The sequence below is a fragment of the Adiantum capillus-veneris genome, chromosome 29, assembly GCF_014529385.1.
Source record: "Adiantum capillus-veneris isolate H3 chromosome 29, ASM1452938v2, whole genome shotgun sequence".
Taxonomy (NCBI): Eukaryota; Viridiplantae; Streptophyta; class Polypodiopsida; order Polypodiales; family Pteridaceae; genus Adiantum; species Adiantum capillus-veneris.
The window spans coordinates 126,324,297-126,346,796 of record NC_140959.1 but is presented as its reverse complement, the minus strand read 5'-3'; the positions used below and the strand labels follow the sequence as shown (position 1 = coordinate 126,346,796).

The 22,500-nt window shown below is 42.8% G+C and overlaps 1 protein-coding gene and 1 pseudogene across 1 annotated transcript; one reads left to right on the top strand and one right to left on the bottom strand.

Annotated features, from left to right (window-relative positions):
• Nucleotides 1–6,527, top strand: part of LOC147419897 (uncharacterized) — a 10,579-nt pseudogene extending 4,052 nt beyond the window's left edge.
• A 315-nt stretch (nt 6,528–6,842) lies between these two features.
• On the bottom strand, nt 6,843–8,463 carry LOC147419896 (uncharacterized). Its single transcript, XM_086505957.1, has one exon. It carries the CDS (start codon nt 8,200–8,202, stop codon nt 7,636–7,638), a length of 567 nt encoding a protein of 188 aa, XP_086362083.1. The 5' UTR covers nt 8,203–8,463; the 3' UTR covers nt 6,843–7,635.
• Between the last annotated feature and the right edge of the window lie 14,037 nt (nt 8,464–22,500).

Below are 22,500 nucleotides of genomic sequence, written 5' to 3'. Positions count from 1 at the left end.
TTGCACTCCAATCATGAGGCACGCCATACTGATGTGCAAGGTTAAACATATCGCATATCCAATATCGTGTTTTCTTGCTTGTTCATTTAATCATTTCAGCGTTGACACCTTGAAGGTCACCTGCCTTGCGAGTGCAAGTTTCTCAAGTACGCGGCATACATCTTTAATGGTAAAGAAGGGAGACATAAACGAAAGGGAGCTACAACACTCCATCTTATCAACATTGGGTTGCTCATAGAGGTTCTTGCAATGCATATACATATCCTCAAGAGTCAAGTCACCAAAGCTCTCAATGCACTTGCCTTTTAGATTTTGCCAAAACTTGCCACATGCATGTGCTTTCTCTTGCGCTAAAAGATGTTGTTTTTTGACTTCCCACCTTCTCCTCTTCTTTTGAACAAGTGCTTTGTATGTGTGTGAACATTCCAAGTAAACATTCACCAAGTGTAAAGCTTTGTATGCATTCTATAGTGGCTTCCGAGAACAACATATAGTCAATCACGCTATCACCATTGTGCTTTCTACACGTAAAGTCATTGGTGCCTTGCCATAGGGATACACCATTTGCAATGAGCATTCCGGTACTATTGCACATATGTAGAAGTGACTTTCCATAGTGATCCAGTTCTTTTGCATCATTAGAACTTTGATTATACATGTATGAACCATCCATTCTTCTTAAGACATGCGGCATGTAGACTTGTTGTGTGTCGTGTTGTAACATATTTGTGAGAGCATTCATGTCTCCAAAAACAATGACTTCACCTTGATCCTTGCAATGAGCAATGTTTTCCATAGTGATCCAGTTCTTTGCATCATTAGAACTTCGATTATACATGTATGAACCATCCATTCTTCTTAAGACATGCGGCATGTCGACTTGTTGTGTGTCGTGTTGTAACATATTTGTGCGAGCATTCATGTCTCCAAAAACAATGACTTCACCTTGATCCTTGCAATGAGCAATGTTTTCCTCTTGTTCAACAAAGGACTGATCTCTATCCATATTCAAGCGAGCATAAAAGTTGGAGTCATAGTCAGGAATGTAGCAACCAGCCACAAACATGACTTGACCATTTGGTGGGCTGATTTTCAGCCATAAGTAGCGTTTATACTTATCTTCTTTGACAATGGAAACATCTTTCAAACCTTTTTTGGTCATACATGCTACGCCTCCTTGGCCTCTTCATTGCTTTGCATTTTTGGCCCACATATAAGAATGCACATCGTATTTGTCAAATCCAAGAATTTGTTGCGCATCATGCTCCCATGTTTCGACAAGAAGTATCACATCGGAGTCATTGGTAAGCTCATCAATGCCAATTCCCGCATTCCATGGATACCCGTTACAATTTCAAAAGCTTATTTGCAAGCGTGAGTTGGTCTCATAGATCATGTGTCCCTATTTGTTGGGTGGACTTGCATCCTCCTCAAGTGGCTTTTCTTGTTGAGATGATACCTTAACCTTCTTGCTTCTTTCCTCATATGCTTTGCGACGTACATTTTGTTGCATAAGAGTGCGATCCTCATATACATTACAACCCGTCCCTTTGAGGTAGATCCAACCATTGTCAAAGATGATCTTTCTCTTTACCTCATCAGCCATGGTACATACAATAGGTCTTTCTCCTGAGCGCGGGACTCCTTGTTTTCCAACTCAATGTGCACCATAAGCCATGATTCCTGACATGCCAAAGTGTGTAGCAAAAAACTCTTCAATAGCAACCGCAAGAGATTGGGGTGTTTCCATGCTTTCCTCCTTGATTCCATGAATGACGATGTTCTTTGAGCGTTTTTGTCGTTCTTGCAATTCTTGAGTGTCCACATTCTCTACATTCTTTGCTTGGACAATGGCTTGCGTGATAGGAGATGTAGAAACCACATTATCCTTTACATATATCAGCCCATGATTTGGATGCATTTCTCATCTCACATACATCATGTCGTATTGTATCTATCGTTTCCTCTTTCAATACATGATCACTCTCAAATTTGCTCAAGCGCTCTTTCAATACATTCATGTCAACAAGAGAGCTTTTACATTCTTGAACTTCATTCTCAAGATGCATCAAGTGTGTTGTTTGCATTTCAAGAACCTTCTTGAGGTGCTCATTCTCCACAACGAGAACTCTCAAAGTGCCATTTTCCATTGCAAGTGCGTGCAAGTAACTCTTCAACTTGCTTGTTGACAGTTTCTTGTAACGAGATCAAGTAAGCCATGATCATTGCTTCCATTGCTATAGATGATGTGGTTGGATTAGCATCCAAATTCCTTGGAGATTTTGCATCATTCTTCATGGCGAGTGTGGCTTTTCCACCCTTGCGAGTTTTGTCTGACATTGCTTCAAGTCAGCAACAAAAACAAAAAGTTTTGACAGTTTTTTCATTTCTGAGATGCTGTTACAGCAAAGCCTTCCATTACATAGAATTTTTTTGTCTTTATATCAATTCGTAGAGGGCTTCGTGCTCTTCGATTGAGGCTATAGATCACCTAAATCGGAGTTCGGATGAGCAAGTTATGGTCAAAAGAGTGAACTGCTGTCTACTAGGTCAAAAAATGGTATAGAGAGAGAGAGAGAGAGAGAGAGAGAGAGAGAGAGAGAGAGAGAGAGAGAGAGAGAGAGAGAAAGAATAAGAGGTTGGTTCCATAATCACGATCATCAAAGGCATTAATTCAAATCAAAGGCGAGGGACGGAGGAAAGCAAATCTAAGGTCTGTGTTGAAGACGAGCAAAATCAAGGTGAAGGGTGAGCGAACCCAAGGTGGCATGTGCGAATCCAAAGTGGCATGAGAAAATCCAAGATGGCAAAGGCATGAGGTGGAGAAAAATCTCCACCATATTTGAATTTTTTACACTAAATTCCTCTAAGATTTGTGGCGTTCCCACTGTCAAGTTAGGATTTAGATGTGAATCTCAAAATTCATAAAAGCGGGATTGTGCTAAACTTGGGGATTTTTTCTCACCTCCAATTAGAATTTATAGCTAAACCTCAAAATTAATAGGAAAGATTACACTAAACCTACGTTTTCTCGAGTATTCACATACAAGACAAGGCTAAATCTCAAAATTTATAGGTAGAATTACACTAAACCTAAGTTTAAAAACTGGCATATTAGAGAATTTATGGCAACATACAATACAATGTTAAATCTCAAATTTTATAGGTAGGATTACACCAAACCTAAGTTAAAAAACTAACATATGAGGAAATTTGTGGCAACATACAGGACAATGCTAAATCTCAAGTTTTATAGGTAGCATCACACTAAACCTAAGTTCAAAAACCGATGTATGAGAAAATTTACGGAAACTTTACTATGTTTCAATGTTTTTTCCCCTAAATTTTGTAGGTTTTTTCATCTTTGAAATTAGAATTCAAAGTTGATTTCAAAATTTTGTTTGTGAGAATACGTAAAACCTACGTTTTTCTCAAGCATTTAGATAAGCACTCAAGTATAAAATTCTTCTACTTAGACACTTGGAAAACGTACATATGAGTAATTTTAGATGCAATCTACTTCTACTATCTGTATGCCCAGAAGGTTTAAGAACCTAGACTATTGTTAGTTGACGCAAGTAGTGCATTATTTCTCTATATGTTATCACCTATGCTTGCCCCTTGAATGGGACATTATGCCAAAATTTGACATGGGAAAAAAATTGATAAGGAGGTTGTTAGTTAAAGTATTGCAATAGAAATTGTTTTTCGGCACTCCTTTCTTTTGGGCTACAAAAGTTGCGCTTTTCCCTTTTGAAGTGTTTGCTTTGGAATGCTATTGATATAAAGGAGATATTACAGACATATGTTGAATACCAACAAAAAGGGAATGGCAAGTTGAAGGCTAAGTCTATTGTGTAAGCTTCACATGTCCAAATGTGATAGCAAGCTTGAAAGAGTAGAGGGTTGCCATTAGGGAGGATCATTATACCTACAAGGAGCCCAATAGCTAATGGTCCTACAAGAAGCCCAATTGATGATGGCTTACAGAGTCCACGTATGGGTATCAATGGGGCATTTGGTACAGACAATACCGTTGCAATAGGTGGAAGCAATCATGTACATGGTTGTGCATGGCCGCAGACAGATTGCTACAACAAAATAGAAAAGTCTCCCAATGCAAATCATGTGGTGTAGAGAAATCACTACGTCAAGCCAAAATTGTAGTGTGGTTATATTTGCATTGTCTGACCTAAACAAGTATATGGAATCTGCAATAGTACATAGGCATGTGTATGCTATTCTTGAACTTTTCAGCAATTGTGGAGCTAGGCTTCTCTCCAAACACATGTACCTATGTTTGCATTTTGAAGGCATGTTGTATTATGCAAGGTAGTGACTTCAGTAAACACATTCAATGATGTTGGCCAACATGTGTTGGAAAATGTTGTCATGATTTGCAATCCTCATGTACAACAAGTGTCATGTACTTAAAGCACACTAAGTGTTGATGAACGTCCTGCTGTAAATGTCATTTCTTGGATTGTGCTTCTATTTGAAAATGTTTTGGTTGTCATATCTTGGACTGTGCTTACTCTTGAAGCACATCCAATTTCTTGATGACCTTCCTGTGTGTATTTTCATCTATGCATGTGAAGTGTGGTGTACTTTTTGAAACCACAACAAGTTGATGGGCTTCATGTCTTGATTGTTGTTCACCAACATGGGTAGGGAAAGGAGCTCTTAGGTGTATTCAATGGGTGCTAAGTTAGGCCATATTGCCAACTGTGATCATGCATGCAACATCATCTAGGAAATTGATGTGTCAAATAAATGTACGAGGAGATTGTTAGCTAGGGATTTCTAAATAAAGATATCATATCTGGTTGACATCTATATAACCCGTGGTATTTTCACCATGGATTGAGTAAATAAGCTCTAGGTTGTTTTGATTTGATGCAAATAGGGGACTCTCTTTTAAGGAAATCATGTGCGCTTGCATGTTGACGACATGTGGAATTATGTAAGACATTAACATGGGAAAATAAATTCATGACACATACATACATACATTCATACATATATATACATAGAGAGAGAGAGAGAGAGAGAGAGAGAGAGAGAGAGAGAGAGAGAGAGAGAGAGAGAGAGAGAGAGAGAGAGAGAGAGAGAGAGAGAGAGGAGGGAAGTGGGACTGATAATTTTTGTCAATAGTGCCCTTAATTGTGCATCCAATGATTTTAAGGTAATTTTTCATCTAGCGTGTTGGTGCTACTATCATTTGTTAGAGAAACTTATTGGCGTATGGGACCAAGATCGTATACATACATAATGGAGCATTGATTGTATATTTGGTAGTACATACTGGCAACATCAAAAAAAGTTTGTAATTTTTCCACTTGCAGAGGGACGATTGCGTTTCAAGAATAGAGGCCATGCTTTTCTTTAGCCGCAGCATCATGCGGCTCACATACTAGTTGACCCTTGTGTGACTAGAGGGTTTAGTCCATTTATGCTTTTATATGGATTTCAACCTAGATCATCATTTATGGTGGGTTTGGCTAAGGAGAAGATACAACAAGCGAAGGATTTTCTCCAAGACCATTTTGACATGCTTCAAGTTGCTTGACAGAATGTTAAGAAAGCTCAAGATCGATATAAGAAGTACGCAGATGAGCATCATCGTCTTGCTACTTTTGAAGAAGGAGACAAGGTTTTCCTCAAAGTTGATCCGGAGCATTCAGAAAGTCTGAAGATGGGAAAAGTTGTTAAACTTTTACCACGCTATTGTGGACCGATTACCATTCTCAAACGTATAGGCAAGTGGCCTATAAGTTAGCTCTCCCAGAGCACTCACGAGTTCATCCTTGTTTTCATGCTAGCCGTTTACGAAAACAACTAGGACAGAATGATAATGACGTCATTGACACAGGTGTGTTAGTTGACCTTATCGGACCACCAAGCATTCCTCATGAGCCCGAAAAGATTTTGGATTCTCATGAGCTTCGCACTAGACATCATGTCAGACGACAGGTGTTGGTAAAATGGCTAGATAGACCTGAAGAAGGTTCTATATGGGAGAATGTCTCCGCACTTCAGAAACGTTTTCTTACGTTCGTTTTCAAGGACAAAAACGATTCTCCAAGGGGGGGGGGGGGGGGGGGGTAATGTAAGGACATGGGTCCTATGGGCAAGGCCACCGGCACGGCTGGACAATGTGTACGCTAGGGGAAGGCTATAAGATAGCACGGTTGGGTGGATACTAGCACACGCATTACCACCGCCCTTTCATGTGTACATGCAGCTTGCCGGATTGCAACTATCTGCAAACATAGAATTTAAACCCTAACTATGAAGAGGATGATGATGTAGATGATATCAATCATACTGAGAGGCAAATGAAGAGGACACTGCCGTGCTTAGAGCGAAGGAAGAGGAACAAGCCCGTAGAACAGCCTCCCTCCCTCTTGAGCGTTGTGAAGCTATTCGAATTGCCATGCAGAGTATCTCCTTATGTTGGTTATCAACGTGAGTGGGCAGATAAGATTCCTGAAGAGCGATGACTGCAGAGGCTTAGAGGGAGATGATCATCAAGTGTGGAAAAGATTGATAAGCAACAAGTACATTATGCTTCAATTTTTTTGAAGCAAGCATTTGGTCATGGTTGGAAACCGTTAGTTTGATTGGGCTTCATTGCCTACTAATGGTGTACATTTTACTAAAACCAATGAAAACACAAGCATGTTTGGCATTAAGTTCAGAATTTAATTTGTTACACACACACACACACACACACACACACACACACACACACACAGAGATTCCATGCGACATTGAGAGAGAAAAGAAAAAGAGGGGAATCTCTTAATGTCAAAAGAGCATTCCAAAGAGACCTCAAAGCTTGAACGGATAAGACTTGAACTCAAAACATGGAGAGAGGGTTCTTGGGATGGGTGGAGGTTATCTACTCCATGGATAGTACTATAGCGTTAGCCATGTCATCATGGGGAGAAGGGTGTGGGAGCGTGATATTCAAAAAAGTGGATACTCAACGTGGATGCCAAAAAGATAGGTTTTCTCTTGGCCACCGCAACAACGTGCGGGTCATATACTAGTTAAATTTTTAAGCTCCATAAAGTAGTAGTAGATATACAAGTTCTCTTCCTACTACCCTACTGGGTCCGTTATCGGGCAATAACATTTCACATGGGTAAACATATTTCCATTGGTCAGGATAAATGGGTATTGTCACAACGTCATGATGAATAGTTCCTTGTAGGACTAATAGACATGGCCTTAACCAAAAGGAGAGGAATGATCTTATAAAATTGTGTGAAGAAGTTGCTCACTTGTGGACCAGGGTTCGCCAAAAACCGAGGTTAAGTATATTTTTAACTGGCTAAAATTGCAAAATCCCGGCTAGGTTTGAAGAAAAACGGGAAAATTTAGTGTAATTACTAGCAAATGCTTGAAATTTTGGCCTACAAACCAGAAGAGTTTAAAGTGTGCTCTTCTTTTCTTTGGCTTTTTGGTTTGCTGCGGAGACCTACTTTATTTGGAAATTTGTAGGTGTGGGTTAAAACACTAAGGGAGATGGGGGTCTTTTCTCACCGATGGTATGCACATTATTATTCTCTGTGGGGATAGGGAGCAATTTGAAGGTGTGATCGAACCTTGCTGTAGACAGATGATTGATTATTGAGAATGAGAATGGGGAGGCGGAGGTGAAGAGGAGCGGTCGAGGCGGCGGCTGGCAGAGGCTTGCAAGAAGACGTTGTGGGAGGCGCTGGCGCTGTGGAAGCCCATGCTCTGCAGCGCCTCCACGCGCGGGTCCTCGGAGATGCCCATCATGCACCCCACGTACGAGTCCGTCACCACCTTTAGCGGCTTCGACAGCCCTTGCTTCATGCGCTTCCCCCACGTCCCTCCATGCACAGAGCTCGACCTCGTATACTTGTTCTCTGCAGCAGCAACAGAAGAAGAAGAAGAAGAAGAAGAAGGGCGATATTGACCAAGCGTGAAGCTTCGCCTCAATTGCGCAAAGAAGCCGCCGCTGCGGCCGTCCTTCTCTGGTCTCTCTGGCGACAGCGGCGGCTGCACTCTCCAATGAACCCTGCTTGTGGAAAAACTCTTGAAGGGATGGAGAAAGCCCCTTCTAGAGTTAGTCTTTCGCAGCTCAGCATTCATCATCTTCAGCAAAGCTAGCAGGGACTTCCGCCAATTTAACGCTTGGAGTCTGAGGCATGCCAGGATTTTCCACATCCTTTGAAACAGAGGGAGTGGCTCTTTCCTTTCTTCTTCAAAGGGTGGACTTTACCTACAAAAAGGAAACGTGATCTCTCTTTTGAATATCATTGGTGAGTCTAGTACATTAAAAAAAGCTCAATATTACCTTATTAACAACACTAATATTTTCATGGGGTCTTGTCTCTTTAGTATCCTTAAATTCATTTTAACAATATGTCACCATAAATTTGTAATTTGAACTTAATACCACTAAACCCACTAATGCTAACTTAATACCACTAAACCCACTAATGCTATGTGAAACCCTGCTCTAAATTCAAGGCAAAAAGGTTGAGCCGGCAAATTCGGATCCATCTCGGCCTCCACAGGCCTAGGGCCTCCTCATTTGGGGCCTTCTCTTTGCCTTATCTGCCAAGCCCAATGATGCCATTGAATCATCTTGGTCCCTTTTCTTATAAGCAAGGTTCAAACTTGTCTAGGCTCACTCCTTAGCAAACCTAGCACGCTGTAACAAGTGGCTCATCGTGTGACCTTACTCTTTCTGCAATAATCAAATAAAATCCAAAGAGGGTGAGGTGTGGAATTTTACCAATATTTTCCAAGGCACATGATGACAAGCCATATATGAAATATGTGACTCACCTAGCACTTCTAGAGCTTATCACTTCTTTAGGTTTGACAAGTCTTAGTGAGCTTTTGTTGTGAGAGCCTGTTGAAATAGACAGCTTGACATCTTGAAGTAACTAAAGATCGATTGAGATGTTGAAGTTGGAATGAGATAGCTTGCAGTGTGAAAAGAAGGCAACACTTTTGAGGACTTTTTGAAGTTGGGAACCGTTGAGCCTTCCTAAGTCTTTCTTTCTTCACTCCCTCTAATTAATACCAGGCAAAAGTTCCATGCAAATCATCTTTTTTTTAAAGGGAAAAACTCACATTGGTGAGTAAAATTATATTGACAACCACAAAAAATTACATATTCTTGTCATGCTCATGCCAAGCCATGATAGCTCTTAGAGGTTACTGATACATCGGCTAAAAGGGGAGCCACCCCGCGAACAACGCAGGGTCCTTATCTATGAGAGTCATCTTATCCATGCATTTATCATCTTACTCTTACTGGCCTAGTGTGACTTATTATTTTGGTTTAAGTAATCCTTCAATATTTTTTGTTTTCGTGCTCTCTCCAATTTTGTCAAGTGTGGTGATTCGTACAATTTACTCCCTTACATTTTAAAGTGTAAATATGTTTCATGATGTAAATGTCTTTAGCATAAATAGAGGCAACTTGAGATAGCTTTAAATATTTCTTCTTTCTCTAGGCAGACCTCGCGAGCTTATCAATTGTTTCAATAGAAAAAATAATACATATATAATATGCGTTAGAAGGGAAGGGTGCCAAGCTTGGCAACATATGTCCTATTCTGGCTGTAGCTTCACTTACATTTCTCCTTTTTCAAACATGTGCTCTCTCTCTCTCTCTCTCTCTCTCTCTCTCTCTCGCGTTGACATTGAGTTGTCATTAAAAGCTACCAAAGTGTTGAAACCAAGGGAAGTCTGTGGTTGACCTTAACCCCGACAGTGAAAGGCTATGAGGCCTTAGGGTGGCATGAGTTAGACTTAACAAGAAGCACAATACATAACCATGCAAAAGCTTTGTACTGAAATTAAACATAGGAGATATTCTCAAGACAACATGGATCACTATCAATGGACACAACATTGATAATAGTTACAATAGCCCAATGGCCCAATCAAGACTCTGTGTACAAAGGGTAAGGTTTATGCAAGACTATGACTAGTTCTTCCATCATATTGCCAACCCTCATAATAAAGGGGCTCGTCTCTTTTATGGTCTTCATTAGTGTGTGTATGGCTCCTTTTGTATCTTCCATAGTTGGCCTTCACCTAAGTCTTGGTGGTTGGGATCTATACACACCTCTTGCTGCTAGCCAAATCTCTTGCCTTCAACACCTCTTCCCTTTGTTCTTGAACTCTTGGGTCATCCTAAAAATTTGACTATATCTAAAAGTCATGAACTCTTGGACACTGAAAATTTTGTCCTTCAACAACCCTCTTTTTCAGGAATCAAGCCTGCAAGTTCCTAATGACAGATTTCTGATAAGCTTGAGAATTTGAGTCAAGTTGCTAGCATGCACACCACATCCTTTGGCAATTAATCCAATAAATGAGTGAGGCATTACTACCAAAGCTTCGAGTGATATTCTTTGTGTTTAAGGGACTTAGCTATTTTAGGTACTACTGAAGTTGGAAGAGTTGAGCATATCTAAGTTGTGGCACTGATACTAATATATGTGAGCATAAAAGTCAAATCACTACAAGTCTATAAGGGGTTGCTCAAAGACAGACGCTTTGATTACCGACAACATCGAGTCACTGGGTCGATATGTTTGACAGTAGGTGAGTTAGTGTAATGGCTATTGCCCGCAGAGGGGCAATAGGCATTACGGGAATGATTACCCGCAACTACATTATATGAACATCAACACATAGAATGACGATAGAAGACAGTACATAGTACACAAGCACAGAACACCTCTTGCTTCATTCATGTGTATTCTGGACACAGAGTTACAACAATAGATGCCATGAATATCAGAGAGATTGGTTGGGTTAAATCAAAAGACAGGTATGCCCCTCCATATACAACTGATGCTCCAGTGCAAATCGAGAACGGTGCACACACTCCTGTCCCATGATATCCTGTGAAGAATTGCCGCCACGGTCGCCGCATACCGCATGACTCCTGATCCGTAGTGTCCAGACCTCCGCAGGACCGCATGTGCGGCTAATGCCATAACACCTGGCATGCACGGTGGATTGCGCGAACCCACACTCATCCCCTCTGGTTGGAAGGTTCCGGTTGTTTCCCTTCGATCTGTTCTGGTGAAGAGGAAATATCAATGTAGCCAAAGCCTCTAAAATCTGCAGTATGCGCCCGATAGACCTCATCCAACAGATGTGGGGCTATCTCAATATGTTCCGGCCAAGGAGCCCGAGGAATAAACTGTGTTGGTAAAGAAACAGATTGAGGTGCCTGTGGCAAAGGAGCAAGAGGTGTATGTAAAGGATAATAGCGAAAAAGATATCTATTAAGAGTAGACCAAAATGGAGGGCAAGGTGGTAGACTGAGAGAGAAAGAATGAGCCAAGGTCTCCACCCAAAAACAGACCCTGCGCCGCTCCTTACGAAATTGACGAATCATTTTCTGCAAACGAGATACATGAGCCTGGGCTTCAGCACAATCCTCTGTAGCTTGCGCCCAATCAGCAACATCAAAACCCTCGGGAACAACACTCTTACAGCTGTCAGTGTTGGATGACTTAGGTTGCTGCACCACAACCTGATGAGTGGGTGGCTGCGCTTTCACCTCAGCAGATAAGCGTATGCTCCAGGTTTGAAGTTGATTGTCCAAAAAGACACGGAGATCCTCTTGCATCTCTACTGCGAATGCATCCAAATCATTCATATTGATCATTACATCACCAGGGTGCGAGGCTAAGTATGAGGCAAGGCTCTACTGCGTTCTCAAATGAAGTAGTTCCTGTTGAATAGAAGCCAAAAACGCGGCATTAGCCCCTCATAGCATTTGTATTTCTGCATCCTGCTGGCGGGTTGTTGCAGTCAGCTCTTCATTCTAATTGGACAACTCAGCAATGGGAGTTTGCGAGGCCGCTACCTGCGCTTCCAGCTCATTTACTCTTCCCTCTGTGGTGGGGGCTGGCCAGGCCGCATGAATAGACTCTGCAAGTCTGCTAAAAAAAGTGCCGCATGCCTGTATTTGGTCAACAGGGGTTGCTGCCGTAGCCTCCTAGGGTAGCGCTGCGGGAAGAGTACCTCCCATCAAGGCAGCCGCAATGGTAGTTCCAGAAGTTTTTGGTTGCGAAGGAACATCCGCAGCCGGAGAGCCTGTCCTCAGCGGAGTAGCACTTGCCACTCTCTCCTGCATTCGGCAGCGCCAGCGTGCCACCGCAGAATCCTCCGGTAGAAGAGATGCAGTCGCCGGAGGTGGTGTAGAAAATTGCTGTTCCTCCCTGCCGCGCTTGCGGTTTGCTAATCCTGATCCTTCACTTGTAGTGGCCATCTTTGGGACTCCAGAGGATACCACTGCCGTCGAAGGACCCGGAAAATCCCCAGTGCCAACATTTTGCTGTTGTGTTTCCCCCCCAACAGGAACTGCCAAAATTTGCGGTTGCGACAGAGGAGCAACAGTCCCTTGGACCACCAATCTATCATCTTCAAAGTGACAATGAGGACGCAGGGTGAGAGGAAAAACTTCCCTTAGTGGAAAGATCAGTGTAAGTAGTTGGCCAACTTTTGTATTGGTTGGGGTATTTTGCCCCAACTGTGCCATCACTCTTTGGCATTCTGCCAGCAGTCTTTCTCTGACAACAGCTGCCCAAGCCACTGGCCCAAAGTTGGCCGGATGCAAAACATTTCTAGCTCTGGTCGAGATGGTGTAGGTTTTGGCTTGTAGCCAAATCGCCTCGAGAAACCATCGATACGCATCCTTGGTTTCCACATTTGACAACCCTGAAAGCTTATATTCACCTTTTACTTTCAAACCAAACTCCTACTCGACATCTGCAGCAGGGATCACATGAGACGCGCGCACCACGCCATCGTTGGGTAAACAACAACACCTGGAGATCCTTTCGGATGTCAACTGAATCTGTTGATTATTCAGCACCACAATATCTCCAGCAGCCAGTTTCTCAATCAAACCCGTTGCCTGCATGTGAATAGGTATCCCTTGCTAGTCCAAGTTGGCAAACACACGTAGCCGCAAGTCTTGCAGCCAGGCATCCACTCGTCGAAGCGCTAGCTGCTGTACGGGAGTGAAGGGGAAACATTGAAGGAGAGAAGCCGTCATGGTGACGATGAGATGCAGGAGCAGAGAATATAGAACTAAGGACACGCGAGACACAAAACAGGAGAAGCACAATAAGAATCGTCTGCATGTAGTAACCCTCTCACAATGAGTTCCCAAAATAGGGCGATCCACGGTGTGGCAACCATCATAGCGCCTTTCCCGCTTTCCAAGATTGCATGCAAAAGAATCCCCAATCATGATTAGGGCGGCTTCCGGCTCTTGTACCACAGCAAAGGGGCACTGAATCGGGGTAGGTGAAACATAATGGCGTAGTCTGAAACCATTGACCGGCACAAAAATAGCATCCCCCCACAAATCCGCCAAATAAAAAGAGATAGGCCCACACGCTTGAAAAATCCAGAATGGTTCTGACCACTGTAATTTAAGCTTCCCCAGCATCTTCCCGAGACGGGAATTAAAGACCAGGACATACTGTCCCCGAACAAATTGCTGTGCTTTCGGGCGATCCAACCATTTTTTCCGCCTATATTGCAGATCTTGCAGCACCGCAAAGTTATTTAACCGCTCTTCGTCCAGTTCCTGCAAAACATCCAAACGATAAATCACAGAATCCTCCGGAAGAAGCCGATCCGCAATCAGCATCCGCAGGCTCGGAATCACATGCTTCACTGGGGTGATTGCCTCCATGCCAAATGCCAACTTAAAAGGAGTCAATCCTGTTGCCACTTTATAAGCTGTCCAATAGGCCCATAATGCGGAAGGAAGTTTCACATCCCAATCTGTTTGATGCATATTCACTAACTTTGTTAAAATCCGAATCAATTGCTTATTAGTTGATTCTGCTTGCCCATTCGCCTGAGGATAATATGGCGAAGATTTCCTGTGCAATACAAAATAAAACCGTAGCATTCTCTTCATCACCTTATTCAAAAAATGACTACCCCTGTCACTAACCAGCTCAATAGGACAGCCATATCTAGAAAAGATATCCTTATATAAGCATCCAGCCACAGAAACTGTAGTATTATCTCTCAAAGGCCATGCCTCCACCCATTTGGTGGCGTAATATGTGGCTTTCAAAATGTACTTATTACCTGTGTGAGCTGCCAACTGGTTTAAAAGGTCCAACAAAATCCAAACCCCACTTTTGAAAAGGCTCCAAGGGTAAAACCGACTAAAAAGGCATTATGGACCTTTTGGTAGGTTGCCCCAATTGCTGACACACATCACATTGTTGCACATAATTTTTCGCATCCTGAACCAATGTGGTCCACCATAATCCTGATTGGAGAACTTTTCGAGATGTGATTAATGCTGCAAAGTGACCTCCCGCAATACCGGTATGGACTTCCTCCATTACTGCTTCTTGCTCCTGTGGTAGCACACATCTGAGTAATATATCTGCCACCGTACGATAATAGAGCTTTTCCATAATAATCTCAAAATTCCTGCTTCTGATAGCCATACGTTTCCTCTGATGGCTGGACAAGAAGGAAGGCATTTTGCCGCTGTCGAGAAAATGAAACATCTCCTCATACCATGTCCATGGGATGCTAGGGATGACCCTTGCCTGCTGTGGAACTGCTATATCCTTTGCAACGACTCCTGTTAGAAACAGAGATGCATCCGGAAATTCATCAGCTACACCTATCGGCGGCTCACCGGAATCTAACCTAGATAGGTAGTCAGCCACCGCATGCTGAGCCCCTAGCAGATGTATGACCTCAAAGTCAAATTTCTGCAGCAAAAGCACCCATCTAGCCAATCTTCCCGTCAAATTCTGTTGCCTTACCAGGTATAAAAGAGCCGAATGGTCCACATGGAAGAAAAAACGTCGGCCCAACAGATAGTGCCGGAATTTCTTTAACCTGAATAAATCATCCCTAAACATTCCCTTAAGGTTACTGAATAGTTTCTTTTTGCAGATGATAATCGTCTACTAGCATAATAGACATGTCGGAACCATCCTTGACTCTGTTCCTGCATCAACACACTGCCAATAGCTCGATCCGGAGCATCCACAAACACATGAAAATCCTGACCCCAATTCGGAGCAAGCATAATCGGAGCTTTGGATAGCTGAAGTTTTAATCTTTGAAAAGCCATGTCACATTTCTGTGTCCATTCAAAATCTATAGCATGCGCTGCCTGAGTAATCGGGATTGCCAAATGCGCAACAAATCGCAAATGCCTCCCATGCCAACGGGCTTGACCCAGGAAAATCTGACACTGTTTCTGGTTCCGCGGTGGAGGTGCTTCCATAATTGCGGCTATTTTATCCGGATCCATGGAAATACCATCTTTCGAAATTATATGCCCCGATAGCCTGCCACTGCGAACAGAAAATGCACACTTTTAAAGGATTCAAACTGAATTTTACCTCTCTGCATTTCATAAAGCATAACCGTAATTGCTTCAAGTGCTCCAATTGCGCTCCAAAAACACTGAGATCATCCAGAAAAATTCTCATAAAATCCGTCAAATAAGGACCAAAAATTTGGAACATATCCCTTTGAAAAGATGAAGGCGCATTCCGCAATCCGAACCACATCACTGTGCAGGAAAACACAGCCCATGTGGTAATAAAAGCTGTTTTTGGCTGATCCCGCAATGCCATTCGGATTTGGTTGTATCCACTAAACCCATCCAGAAAAGTATACATCTCATGTCCTGCTACATCATCCAAAATGGAATCCAAGAATGGAAGAGGAAAAGGATCTGGAATAGTAGTCGCATTCAATTTCCGGTAATCCACACAAATTCGGATTTGCTTGTTCTTCTTTGGTACAACCACAATTGGAGAAATCCACTCCGGATTATCAATAGGGGTAATAAAACCCACTTCCAAAAGACGATCAATTTCCATATTAACTTGCTTTGCCACATTCGGATTCATCCTGTATGAGTGCTGCTTCACTGGCACCGCATCCGGTTTCAGATTTATCGTATGCTGATAAAACTTAGGATCCAATCCCTACATATCCACATATTCCCATGCAAAAACATCCTTAAATTCTGTCAGTAACTTGATCAAATCATCTCTAAAACTTGCCTCAAGATGCTTATTAATGTATATGGGCTGCGACTTCGCTTGCTCCCCAACAAAGACCTTCTTTAATTCATCTTCTTTAACCCTTGTAATTTTTTCCATCTGTGCCTCAAACGCACGTTCCGGCTGAATAACGTCCTCCAATGATTCAGAACTTGGAAGCACTTGTTGTGGCTCCCCTATTCCTGTTGGAGTTCCTGAAACCTCCACGGAGTTCCCTTTCGGAACCAGAGAAATATCCGCAAGATATAAGGAGACCAAATCCGGATTGGCTTTCAGAAATTGTTCCTCTTCATCCTCTTCTAATCCTTCCACCATACGTACTGTTTCTGCTATCACCAGCCATGCTTCCTGAACTGGTTGTCTGCATGTTCCCAACATCACCCGCACTTTTATTTTACCCTTCTTTACTGTAAGCATATTTGCTTCCCAATTATGCTTTACCCTCGCTTGTTGTAACTAGGGTCTCCCCAAGATAAAATAATGTGATAATCCTGATTATGATCTTCAATATTCAAGACTACTAAGGAAACATCAAAGGATAAGCCCGCCACATCCAGGACAATGCCCCGAAGTAAACCTACTGGTTGCACTCTTCTTTGATCTACCATGCGGACTACAAAGGGGGAAGGATCCCAATCACTGAGGCCAAACCGCTCACAAGCTGCTTGAGTAATAATATTTACTCCCGCTCCTCCATCCAATAGTACCTTGTCAATGTATATTCCATGGTATCTAACTGAAAGCTCCGGAATGCGGGTATCCGTGATCCTATTTGTCGGCAACGGGGCTGAATCATCCTCCTCGCTTTCAACTTTCCCAATGGCGACTTCCTTCAACTCTGTGGACGCTTGTTGTAGCAATGCATTATGAAAATTCGGGACCAATTTCAGCAATGAACCCAGAGGTACTTTTATTGGCGACGTGAGGACCTCTTTTCAAACTGAATTCCAATCCTCTTCGTCTCTAATATCCTCCTTATTTTCAGCTTTCTCTTCGTTTATTTCCAGGCCCACAGTAGATGGTCCTGATAACTTCACTGGTGGTGCGGATTGTGGCAACCAAGACACAGTCTTTTTCCACACTTCTTCTTGAGCCGTCCAATCCGGAATCTTTACATCGGGTGTGGGAACCACATTTTTACCCGATCGCGTGATTAATGAAACCACTGGATCCGACTCCTCCAATCCTTCAATCTGAACCATAGCCACAGTAGGCTGTTTCCCTGTAGCGCGTTCCTGCTTCTTCCGATCGTATTCCATAGCTTCAGTACACTCCGATCGCCAGTGTCCATCCCCCAAACAGAAAAGGCATGTCTTGGGGTGATTAGGATCTTGGCCACCTCTTCTGCGACCTCGTCCTCCCCCTTGACCCCGTCCTCTTGCTTGACCTTGCAAAGGAGTCTCTGATGTATGAGCATGAGTCATCGCCACAGCAGGCTCTTGTCTCTGCCCTATCTGTGGTTGTTGCCAGGTAGAAGAGTCTCCTCGACTCTGACGACCCCGGACATTGAAATAACATTCCACTGTATTATGAGTATTGGTCGTGCAAATCGCACACCACTTCTGATTCATTGTGCACTCCTGAGCAGCATGGCCCGGATTTCGACATTGGGTACACCATAGTTCCTTCAGAATTTTAGCCACCACAGACGATTCCGACGACCCGGATGAAACACCTTTCCCGTGACGCTGGGATTTTTTCCGAGGTGTCTCTTCCGATTCTTTCCCCGAATCGCTGTTGCCTGAGTCTGAGGAATCTGATACTGCGGATTTCGACTCCGAACTATCACTGCCACTGTCTTGCGACTTCCGATGAGATTTCTTCCTGTCTTTTTTCTTTGATTTCTTTGGAGATTCCGTATCCTCTAAAGCTTCTCCTGCTACTATAGCCCTACCAATTACATTATCCAATGGAGTAGTTACCTTATCCACTGTTGCCATAGCCGTCCTGAGATCTTTATTAAGCCCCCGCAAAAAATAATCATTCAGCACTTCGGATGCTGGCCTTTGTGCCTGAGGTACCCTCTGCAAAAGCATCCGAAATTTTGCAGCGTAATCCTCCACTGGCAATGACTTCTGCCACAGTGTTCAAAGCTTTTCCAAATGTTGAGGGACTGTCTTTTTTGTTCGAAACCTTCGTAGAAACGCTGTGGATCCGTCAACATACGTCTGAAAATGATCATCAGGGTATTCAGATAACCATTTCGCAGCTTTCCCTGAAAGTGTAGATTCAACCACTGATTGTTGATTAAGAGGAATCACCACCCCAGGATGATTCAATCCATAAGATTTATTGAATTGGCGTAAATGTGCATCAGGGTATTCGCTCAAAAGACCTCGAAACTGACTATACTTAATCTGAGGATGAGCCATCACCCCTTGCCCAACTGTACCTCCTCCCGAAAAAAGCTGACGAGCACTAGGAGGTGGAGATAGTGGCGGAGACACCCCCGGACTGCTTACCGGAGACGGTGGTGGAGAAACCTGTGTGGGTGAGGGTGAACGTACGACAGGAGGACATGACTGACTGTGTGGAGTATGCCTCGCTCGCCACAACCGCCTATCACGCATCGGGCTTGGTGATGGAGATACAGATTCCTCAATCTGTGGTGAAGAAAAAACAAATTCATTTGAACCGCCCCTCCTCCGATGTCTTCCTACAATTGGAACCACAGGGTCAGGCGGACCCTGTGACCTAGTGCGCATGCATATTCATCGCAGGTCGTCCATCACGCATCGTGGTTGCCAGATGTAATGGCTATTGCCCGCAGAGGGGCAATAGGCATTACGGGAATGATTACCCGCAACTACATTATATGAACATCAACACATAGAATGACGATAGAAGACAGTACACAGTACACAGGCACAGAACACCTCTTGCTTCATTCATGTGTATTCCGCACACAGAGTTACAATAGTAGATGCCATGAATATCATAGAGATTGGTTGGGTTACATCAAAAGACATGTATGCCCCTCCATATACAACCGCTGCTCGAGCGTAGATCGAGAATAGTGCACACACTCCTGTCCCATGATATCTTGTCAAGAACTGCCACCACGGCCGCCGCATACCACACGACTCCTGATCCGCAGTGTCCAGACCTCCGCAGGATCGCATGTGTGGCTAATGCCGTAACAGTTAGCAGGAGAAGGATTTTTTGGAAAAAAAATACATGCTATCGGTCATAGTGATGTGCATACCATCAATCATATTGACAATTATAGTGTCAATCATACCAATGCCCTGTCAAAATTAAGCGTCAAACATATCGTTCCTTCTTTTTTATTTTTCATCGTGCTCTCTCTACGTTTCTTCTTGTTCGTAGATCTACATTAGGAAATTTCAGAGGTCATTTGGAGGGCCATATGAAGAGAGAGAAACATAGGGCTACGTTACGTAGGAAAGTACGTGGAAAGACTCAAAAAATAGGAAAATAGCCTAAAAACTTTCACGAATCTAGGATTGTGGCATCGTAACTTCCTTGCTTTTACCGAGCTGTTAGGTGCTTGTGTTGTCCCACTACTGATATTCTCTTATGGTCATTAACGTACTGGAGGGTGACCATTAAGCCCGCACAAGATATTGGAATTCTAAAACACTTTCCCTCCATTAGAATGCTTTCAAAGTGAATCTCCCTCCACTAAAGCTTTTCTCTGAGAGCTATGGATTCCACGTCTTCTCGCCCAAGAAGCTCTAGGTGTTTACTGTCTCTCACACCAACAACCAACAGCTACACTTTTCCTAGAAGGCCAAGTAGTAGCATATCCTCAATTACAATATCAACTTCAATAAGTGCAGAGAACCAATGGGTTGGACAAAGGATAAACAAAGGTTCATGGGTCATCATGCAACCAAGAAGACCCAAGAGGTCTAGTGGTATCAATGTTTACCGCTCAGCATGGAAGGCCAGAGTGTTGGATTTCAAAGTTGAAATCGGCAAAAGATCTGTAAAGGAATTTCTTGTTTAGTATGTGCTTACCCATCCAGACGTGATAGCAAACGATGGAAATGTATCAGATAGACATCAACCACGTTGCAATTGTAAGTACACTTGACATCTGAACTTCATTTGATTTGTCATTTCACTTATTGATACTCTGATTATAACTTTTCTTATATATTTTGCAACGTTTATCGCTCTTCTTATGAGCAATGTCTCCATTCTTCACAGCTCAACTACATTAGATTTTTCATTTTTACTTATTGTTGATACTCTTAGTTTAACTCTTGTTATAAAATTTGCAGATGTTTATCCCTCTTCTTGTGAACAATGGGAGCTTGTGGAGTGCATAATAGGCCTCTTCCTTGTTGTTCATGCCCACATTGGTTCTCTACAGTATTCAGGGAGGAGCAGCAAAAGCCTGGCTAATGAAGGAATATTTTTCTATGACCACTTCTACCAACTCAACTAGGGAATAAGAATGGCATGTTGGTGAAACTGCCTCTACCAACCGATTGGAACACTGTAGACTAGCCAGTTCCCGAGGAAACAATGGTGGAGGCAATGCGAAGTAAGCTCTACAAGGATATACAGAGGTCTCTACGTAGCTCTATTCCCACCAAACTAGTTAGAATTGCAAACTTTTGTCCTGCTGCACTCTTCATAGAGTTGTTTCATAGCTACAATATCCGTGTTACGAAAACTATGTTCATGTGCAAGTCATTTCAGCAGTCATCCTGTGACAAACTTCTTGACAGAGGATGGTATGTAAAGGAAGAGATTGGCATACGGTGCGAGGTCGCGCTTGACACTCTAGTTGTCAAGTACATGATTGCAAGCCAATCACTGTTAGTCTCTTTTTGGTATATGCGATCACAAATGCTCAAAGGTAAGTACATTCCTATGGACCAGATTTCTGCAGGTTTGGAAGTAAATCCTGCTGTGGATGTGGAAGTGATTGATAAAGAGCATGGCCTAATGTTGGTGGTTACAATAAGGGAGCTATGCAGTCTTCTGCAGTTGCGGCATGACATAATTGAAGAGTCAATGGACAAGGACTTTTCAGATTTTTCCTTTTTCCTAGCTGGCCATAAGTTGATGCGGCGAAGGGAAAAATATATTTTGTGCAAAGAGTTGGATGGTCGGGTTGAAATAGTATCAATGTAACAGAGGTTCTTGTGAACCCAAGTGTATACGAATGACTTTCAATACATGAAGTTTTTTGAGCTCATTTGTCAATTGTGCCCTGTGAATATAAGTGTTCTTGAAATACATTTCTTTAGCATGTCAAATCTCTCTCTCTCTCTCTCTCTCTCTCTCTCTCTCTCAATGTTAGACAAGACAAAGACATGATAGAAGAGTCATCTTAATTCATTAGAAAGTACATACTCGTCCGTGAACAATGGACTGAGATACAATTTCTGTAAGTATGGAATTAGAATGTCTTCAAGGTAAAAATCAAAGGAATGCCCCTCGAAAGAAGGTGGTGAGATAGTTGTTCTCGGTGGATTTATTTCTCCCTTTTCGGGAGTATCATCAATCAGTAGTGTATTAGTTGCATCAAAGGGTACATTGACTTGGCTAAACGGTTTGTACAAAAGAGGTAAATGTGGTTTTTTAGGGTGGTAGTAGCCCTCGACGGTAACACATTTTCTTTGATCATACAAAAAGGCAAAATCTTACATGTGAGCACCGCATACACCGCAAACTATTGTAACTAGTGGCGACAAGTTTTGCCTTTGCATTGAAGACCATATGGCAACTCTGAAGCACGGAAGAAGAAACTAAATAAATTCTTTGGTTCCTGGACGAACCACGACTCAACAAGTTCCCATCCGAAATGTTTGCAAATCCTCAAAGGGTTCTGTGTCACCCAGAGGCACGCGCATCAACAGCAATCCATTGAGGTCCAAGATAATCAACCTCTGTAAAAGTTGACAAGTACATATAAGTAGTTAGAAGCTGAACATATTTTTCCATACTTGAATATACATTACCGGAACAACCATATCTACAGGTAGGAAGGGTCCATACTGGGTCTCTGTAGTGTTGTTGTTGTTGTTGCTCTCCTCTGCTTTAGCTTCATCATTCACATCTTCATAGTCATCATTCACATCTTCATCAAGGGTCTCCCCCATGGCTCTTTCTACCTCATTCAGAGTTTCCTCCAAGGTCTTTTCCTCTGCCTCTATTGGCCGTCTTGCATCATCCATAACCTTGTGCTCATCCGTATGCCTGCTTTCCTCATCTATCCTTGCCTCATCCATATCAGTTTGCTCATCTCTAGGCCTGCTTTCCTTATCCATATCCTTTTGCTCATCCGTAGGCCTGCTTTCGTCATCCAGGGTTTCATCTATAGGCTCTTTTGGCTCCTCCACTGGCTTCCTTGGCTCTTTCATTGTCTCCTCCATAAGCCCCTCTGGTTGTACACTAGCACCTTCCATATGCTCATTTGACCTTTCTT